This window comes from Saimiri boliviensis, chromosome 1, assembly GCF_048565385.1.
Source record: "Saimiri boliviensis isolate mSaiBol1 chromosome 1, mSaiBol1.pri, whole genome shotgun sequence".
Classification (NCBI taxonomy): Eukaryota; Metazoa; Chordata; class Mammalia; order Primates; family Cebidae; genus Saimiri; species Saimiri boliviensis.
The window spans coordinates 25405234-25413204 of NC_133449.1; the positions used below are offsets into that span (position 1 = coordinate 25405234).

At 46.5% G+C, this 7971-nt stretch overlaps 1 protein-coding gene across 3 annotated transcripts in view; it reads right to left on the reverse strand.

The window, feature by feature from the left end:
• ASXL2 (ASXL transcriptional regulator 2) overlaps positions 1–2070 on the reverse strand; it is a 159080-nt gene extending 157010 nt beyond the window's left edge. For all 3 annotated transcript variants that reach the window (XM_074395086.1, XM_074395090.1, XM_074395092.1), the window contains exon 1: positions 1748–2070. In XM_074395086.1, the coding sequence (XP_074251187.1) occupies positions 1748–1804 (57 nt within the window). In that variant the 5' untranslated portion in view covers positions 1805–2070. The remainder of the gene's footprint in view (positions 1–1747) is intronic.
• Positions 2071–7971: the final 5901 nt, after the last annotated feature.

The window sequence follows — 7971 nt, forward strand, 5'->3', positions numbered from 1 at the left end:
ACCAGACCTGCCTGGGCGACAAAACAAGACCCTGTCTCTGTATTTTTTTAAATTAAAATAACAATTTTAAAGATCCTAGAAACCTAAAATTAATTGCCATAAATTAGGGACCAGGTCTGCTTACCTATAATTAAAATTCATCATGCTTCTTTAACAGAAAGAAGTCTTGAAGTATCCACCAAAGAGAGACTAAAATAGCCTTCTGTGAGAAGCAGCCTTCTCCATCAAAAAAAAAAAAAAAAAAAAAAAAAGTATTTCTAGAGTCTTATCTTTTAGAGGGAAAATACTAGCACAGGAAGCTATACGAAGATACACTGTAAGTGAAAACACACAGTAAGTAAAAAAGTGCTATTATTTCTTAACTTTTTTTACATTTCCAACTAAGAGAAATACAAACAAGATTAATCAACCTCCTGATGCATAAGGTTTACAAAACGAATGCACAAAGTTTACAAACAATTGCACAAGTCTCAATAATCAGTATGACCTAGATTTGGGGAAATACAGAAAAGAGAATAGATAGATTGTAATACACCAAATATTAGCAGATATAGCCGAGGGGTGAAATGTGATTTTTTTAAAAACTGTCTTATTGATACTTTTTTACAACTTTCCAAATTTCCCCACAGTGAACATTACTTTTATATTTTTTAAAACTCATTAAAAAATAAACCATATGACATATAATAAAGGGTTCACTAAGAAGGGCTCTCTATGGTGTCCAATTATTACTGACATGATTCACCATTAAAGGGATGAATACCCTTCAATTTCCACTATTAAAATGCTGCTGTTTAACGTCCTATTATTTTTCTGTTGCACCCTCAACGATGCAATGAACTTCACTATCTCCTACCATTTCATTTCTGCATACAACACGCTTTTAATTTTTCTTAAAATATGGTAAAAGTTCTCTCTAGAAAAAAAAAAGTTCTCTCTAATCCTCAATATTCCACTTTTTAAAACCTATCTCTAAATTTCGTCATAACGGAATTAAGAGGAAAAAACTGTTTTAACCAAGAATTACAACTTCGTTAAGCCACCATCACTTTGGCTAGGGAAAAGTGAACGCCGGGTAAACTACACGTCCCACCATGCATTGCTGCCTTGTTCAGAGTAGGTCTCTACGGAAACAGGAAAAAAAAAATTCTACAAGTCCCACCTGTTACTTCGTTTCTAAACACCTCCTGCACTTTCGGCTCCAACACCAAACAAAAACAAAAGCCTCGTGATCTCACGTCCGCTCCGGGAGCCAGACAAACAGGGGCCCCGAAGTCAGGCGGCATGTCCGCCGTAACGGGTAAATTCTATCCCGCTCTAGCGCTCCCCTCTCCTTTCCGGGGCTGGATGCACGCACAAGCCTTCTCCTAACTGCATCCAATGGGGGCTCTCCAGCCGCACAAGGGAGAAGAACCGGCTACCGTGCAAGCACCACAGACTTCCCCGTCCGGGGCGGGGGCTACCACAGAGCGGAGGTGATAGCGACGTGACCCCAAGAGACAGCCCCAAAGCACCGAGAGGACTCGCCGCAGACGCGGAGAGAAGCCATGGCCCCGCGGCGCTCACGTTCCGCCAGGCGCCTCCATTCCCACAGGGATCGCAACCCCGACACTAACCGCCGCCCTCTACGCGCGGTTTTGTGCCCCCTCCACCGGGTCGCTGAGCCAGTGGCCTCCCTTCCCCTGCGACTGGCGGGCGACAAGGAGCAAAATCCTCCCGGCCTTCCCCTTCGCTGTCTCCCCCTTACCGTCTTGGCGGCCTCCGCCCAGGTCCTGCCCTTCTTCCTACGTCCCTTTTCCCTCATGTCGGGTCTTGAACTGACTGGGAGGCTCCCGTGTCCGGGCTCCGGCAGCCCTCCCTGCCTGCTCTGCCCTGCGCTGCTTTTCCCGCGGTGCCGGGAAAGGTGGGAGAAAGGGGAAGTCAGGCCGGAGGGGCACCCAAGCAGAGGAAGCGGCGGGGGTGGTGCGCGGGGGGGTCTATGGGGCGGCCGGTCCTCCTGCTGCCGTTGCCACTGCTACCGCCGCTGCCATATTGGGTTCTTACTGTACAGGCTACCGCTACGGTCATGTGACCGCTCCCGCGCGGCCGTCACTACTGTACGCACCAGGCCGCGCGAACGAGCGCGGGCGCGTCCCCGCCTCCACAGCCGGGCCGCTGAGCGAGCGAGCCGGCGGTCTGCGGTGCCTCGCCACGCCCCCACCCTTCCGGTCTCCACCTCTCCGCAGGAGCATGCGCGCGAGGGAGGCCTCGGCCGCACTCTGCGTCTGACGCCCGGCGCTCACACCTACAGCTAGTATCTGCGGCGGAAGCAGCGCTTGATCCATCCGGGAAGGCTGATCCAGCAGATGCCGCCTGGTGCGAGACGCTGCGCAGGCTGCTTAGACCTGGGGAGCTGACCTGTTCCCTCCCTCGTCCCTCTGCCAACTATCACTTTAGATAAGCCCCGTGCTTGTGTTTTCTCATTTATGTTCATTTTTACAGAGGTTATCTTTTTGAAGGTAGGCAACAGTTCTCGTCTACCTATTAACCCCATTTGGTAGGTGAAGCAACTGAGATTCAGTGACTTGCCAAGCTCACGAGTCTGGGATGTGGAGAAACCAAAAATCACATTGCCAGCTCAGAGCGCTTTCCGTCTCCTCAGAATGCTTCAAACTTAGGTGACTTTGTTTTTAAGGCCACGAGTAACTGCATCCACGCTTTTTACATGTGAAGCCACTCATCAATAACAGAAATGGTGTCTTCTTTATTTCGGTGAGCTCAGTCCCTGGCACAGTGCCTGTACATATCAGGCGCCCAGTAAATATTTGCTGAATGATTCAGCTATTTCTGTGGTCAGAGACCATTATTTGTAGTGCCCATAACAGCCTTCTGAAAGTTCCAGAATGTGACATCTTCTGTTACATTATCTATGTGTTGATACTTGGCAAAGTAAGAAAAGTATAGTAACACCTGCTGATCTCCCAGATCCACCTGCTTCCGGAAGCTGCTTCCAAACAATCTAATTTACCGTAGTGTGGTATAGGACTGAGGATTGGATTGCCTCTTGGGAGGAAAGGCAGATGAGAGCAATACAAGTGAGAGCAACAAAGCAAGACTCTGTCTCAAAAAAAAAGAAAAAGAAAGTCTTCTCCATCTCTGGCTGTTGCGTTGAGTACCGCTTACCATCCAGTCCTGTTGTTTGGTCAACTGGTTTTCAGAACCTGCTAGACCAGATGATCCAACTCTCCTTACTTTGCATTTCTGGAGCTCTATCCCCGGGTTTTAATTTGAAGGATAGGGGTTGTGATGTTGTGGTTCTTCTTAATCTTCCACAGATAAAGATAGTTTAGTATTATTATAGAGGTATAATTCCCCAGAAAGCATTTTATCCCTAGGTCTATTGATTGAATTTGTTATTCCTATTTGCATCTCTCTCATGAACTTCTCTTGAAATTTATGGATGCATTTCAGAAGTTCACGGACTCCCTTAAATTATGAATTATATTTTGTGTTATATGTGAATTTTTTGAGAAGAGGATTCATAACTTATCCTCCATTTTTCAAAAAGGTTCTGTTGTGCCAGAAAAAAACAAAAAGGTATTATAGGGAGTTTGAGAGACCATCTAGAAGTATCTACATACTTATATCTCCCTTCAGTCATGGGTCAGACAGCACATTTCAGCAATTGATATGGATATGTTTTCCCAAATGTCTTTAATAATTCATAGCCCTATCCATTACACATGTAGTATGTACCACCTCCCTCCAAAGCTTATGTCTGTACTCTAAGAAGGCCTTCTCACCAGGCACGGTGGCTCACACTTGTAATCCCAACATTTTGGGAAGCCGAGGAGGACGGATTAATTGAGGTCAGGAGTTCAAAACCAGCCTGGGCAACATGAAGAAACCCCATATCTACAAATAATACAACATTTGGTCGGTCACTGCGGCTCATGCCTATAATCCCAGCACTTAGGGTGGCTGAAGTGGGTGGATTACTTGAGGTTGGGAGTTCGAGACCCGCCTGACCAACATGGGGAAACCCCGTCTCTACTAAAAATACAGTATTAGCCGGGCATGGTGCCATGTGCCTGTAATCCCAGCTGCTCAGGAGGTTGAGGCAGGAGAATCGCTTAAATCTGGAAGGCAGAGGTTGCAGTGAACCCAGAGATCAGGCCATTACACTCCAGTGTGGGCAACAAAGCAAGACTCTGCCTCAAAAAAGAAGAAGAAGAAGAAAAAGAAAGCCTTCTCTGGCCAGGCACAGTGGCTCACGCCTGTAATCCTAGCACTTTGGGAGGCCGAGGTGGGTGGATCACCTGAGGTCAGGAGTTCAAGACCAGCCTGGCCAACATGGTGGAACCCTGTCTTTACTAAAAATACAAAAATTAGCCAGGCGTGGTGGCAGGCATCTGCAATCCCAGCTACTCAGGAAGCTGAAATTGGAATCGTTTGAACCCAGTAGGCAGGGTTGCAGTGAGCCGAGATAGCGCCCTTGTACTCTGGCCTGGGCAGCAAGAGCAAAAACTCTGTCTTAAAAATAATAATACACCGAAGTAAAATAGAACTTGAATGTAAAAAAAATAATAATACACCAAGTTTCCATTTCAACTGAGTTTCTCAAAAAAAAATGATAATAATAATATTTGGTGTGGACAATCAGACAAAAATAAGAAAAAGAAAAAAAAAAAGTCTTCTCCATCCCTGGCTGTTGAGATGAGTATGGCTTATCATCCAGTCCTGCTGTTTGGTCCTGGAGCCCAACTGGTTTTCAGAACCTACAGAACCTACTAGATCAGATGATCCAGCTGACTTTACTTTGCATTTCTGGAGTTCTATCCCCAGGTTTTAATTCCTTTTTTTTTTTTTTTTAATTTGTTATTCCTATTTGCATACCTCTCGTCCACACCGTCATTCTGGATTTCCTTAGATACTCTGTTTCTATTCTCACCCTACTCAAGCCTACCCTTCAGGGGATGCCAAATCTGTCTTCTTAAAACTCCACCCATGGCTGGCTGTGGTGGCTCTGGCCTGTAATCCCAGCACTTTGAGGCAGGCAGATCACAAGGTCAGGAGTTCAAGACCATTCTGGCCAATATGGTGAAACCCCATCTCTACTAAAAATACAAAATTTAGCTGGGTGTTCTGGCAGGCGCCCACAGTCCCGGCTACTTGGGAGGCTGAGGCAGGAGAATCTCTTGAACCTGGGAGGGGGAGGTTGTGGCAAGCCAAGATTGCACCACTGCACTCCAGCCTGGGTGACAGAGAAATCTCCATCCACTACCCTACTGAGATATACTCCCTAGCTCTTGATTGAGTCACAGTTTCTTAGCTTTACATATACAGTTTCTATAATCAACCTAGTCATCCTTTGATTTATCTCTGGTTACTTCCATCAGCATTGGCCACTCCCCTGAAGACTCCTACCCCTACTTTTGCCTCTTTATTTAACTAATAACATTGCTTCCTACATCATGTAAAAATTATTGGCCACCAGTTGCAGTCTCACCTTGCCTTCCTTCAGTCCCTAGATTTACCCATAAGTTCACCCATTCTAACCGCCTTCTCCTCCTCCTTACCATAGCCTAATACCTCTTTCAATACAGGACACTATCCCTTCTCATCTTCCTTGAAATGTTGCTCCATTTTTTTCTTTTTTCTTTTTTTTTTTTTTTTTTTGAGACAGAGTTTCGCTCTTGTTACCCAGGCTGGAGTGCAATGGCGCAATCTCGGCTCACCGCAACCTCCGCCTCCTGGGTTCAGGCAATTCTCCTGCCTCAGCCTCCTGAGTAGCTGGGATTACAGGTACGCGCCACCATGTCCAGCTAATGTTTTGTATTTTTAGTAGAGACGGGGTTTCACCATGTTGACCAGGATGGTCTCGATCTCTTGACATCGTGATCCACCCGCCTCGGCCTCCCAAAGTGCTGGGATTACAGGCGTGAGCCACCGCGCCCAGCTCATTATTTTCTAGTTCTGATACTCCTCCACCTCTTCTATAAGCATATTCAAGACGCTTCCAGCTTAAAGAAATCTCTTTACTCTACCACCCTTTCATACGAAAGTATTTTTCCTCTCTTTCTTGCCCATAAATATCTTCAACGTGTGACCTACACTCACTGTCTCCACTTCCACAACTTCCACCCACTCCTCTGCCCTACTAAGTGTAACAATGCTTTACATCTACAAATAAAGGTTTGACTCTTTCGTGGTAAAGTGAATGAATGACCTGCTTTGACAAACTTTAGCTCAGGGTACTGTAGAAAATGAAATCATGGTTTTTAGGCTACAAATATTCAATCCCAACCCATTAGAATGCTTTATCTTGGAAATCATATAGGATTTTTATTTTCAAAATAAAATTAACTTTTTTTTATCTTTACCAAACTGCTCATTGTAAAAATTCTACAGATATTTGTTTTGTCTGTGGAAGCAGAGACAGCCTTGACTCCTTGTGCAAGTTATATAATGGAGTGCTCTCAGAAGAAACCTGTAACGGTGTGAGGGAAGCATCACAGAGAAGGGAAGAAGCTGGCTGGGCACAGTGGCTCACACCTGTAATGGCAGCACTTTGGGAGGCCAAGGTGGGCAGGTCGCTTGAGGTCAGGAGTTCAAGACCAGCCTGACCAACATGGTGAAACAAGATCTCTAACAAGGCCGGGCGCGGTGGCTCAAGCCTGTAATCCCAGCACTTTGGGAGGCCGAGGCGGGTGGATCACGAGGTCGAGAGATCTAGACCATCCTGGTCAACATGGTGAAACCCCGTCTCTACTAAAAATACAAAACATTAGCTGGGCATGGTGGCGCGTGCCTGTAATCCCAGCTACTCAGGAGGCTGAGGCAGGAGAATTGCCTGAACCCAGGAGGCAGAGGTTGCGATGAGCCGAGATCGAGCCATTGCACTCCAGCCTGGGCAACGAGAGCGAAACTCCGTCTCAAAAAAAAAAAAAAAAGATCTCTAACAAAAAATACAAAAATTAGCTGGACATGGTGGCGTATACCTGTAGTCCCAGATACTTAAAAGGTGGAGGCTAGGCGCGGTGGCTCAAGCCTGTAATCCCAGCACTTTGGGAGGTCGAGGCGGGTGGATCACGAGGTCAAGAGATCGAGACCATCCTGGTCAACATGGTGAAACCCCTTCTCTACTAAAAATACAAAAAATTAGCTGGGCATGGTGGCACGTGCCTGTGATCACAGCTACTCAGGAGGCTGAGGCAGGAGAATTTCCTGAATCCAGAAGGCGGAGGTTGCAGTGAGCCAAGATCGTGCCATTGCACTCCACCCTGGGTAACAAGAGTGAAAATCCGTCTCAAAAAATAAAATAAAATAAAAATTAATAATAATAATAATAAAAGGTGGAGGTGGCAGAATCATTTGAACCCGGGAAGTGGAGGTTGCAGTGAGCCGAGATTGCGCCACCCTACTCCAGCCGGAGCAATAGAGTGAGACCCTGTCTCAAAAAAAAAAAAAAAAAAAAAGAGGCTGGACATGATGGCTCATGCCTGTAATCCCAGCACTTTGGGAGGCCAAGGCAGGTGGATCACAATGTCGAGAGATCGAGACCATCCTGGCCAACATAGTAAAACCCCCCATCTCTACTAAAACACAAAAGTTAGCTGGGCGTGGTGGCATGTGTCTATAGTCCCAGCTACTCTGCAGGCTGAGGCAGGGGAATTGCTTAAAGCCAGGAGGCAGAGGTTACAGTGAGCTGAGATTGCGCCACTGCACTCCAACCTGGTGCCTGGTGAAAGAGCAAGACTCTGTCTCAAAGAGGTGGGGGGGGGGAGGAGAGAGAGAAAAGGTTCTCTCATCTTCACGCTAAGGAAAGCCTAGCCTCAGCCTCACAACTCAGCTAAGCATGAATGGCCCCTCTGTAAGTAGTATGTCCCCTCTGTAGCACCAAACTTTTCACTCAGATGAGATAGCAGGTCTAGACTTGGCAAAGTTGGGTACAGGAAGCGCTCGCAAGCCCATTTGGCCCTCACACAGAAG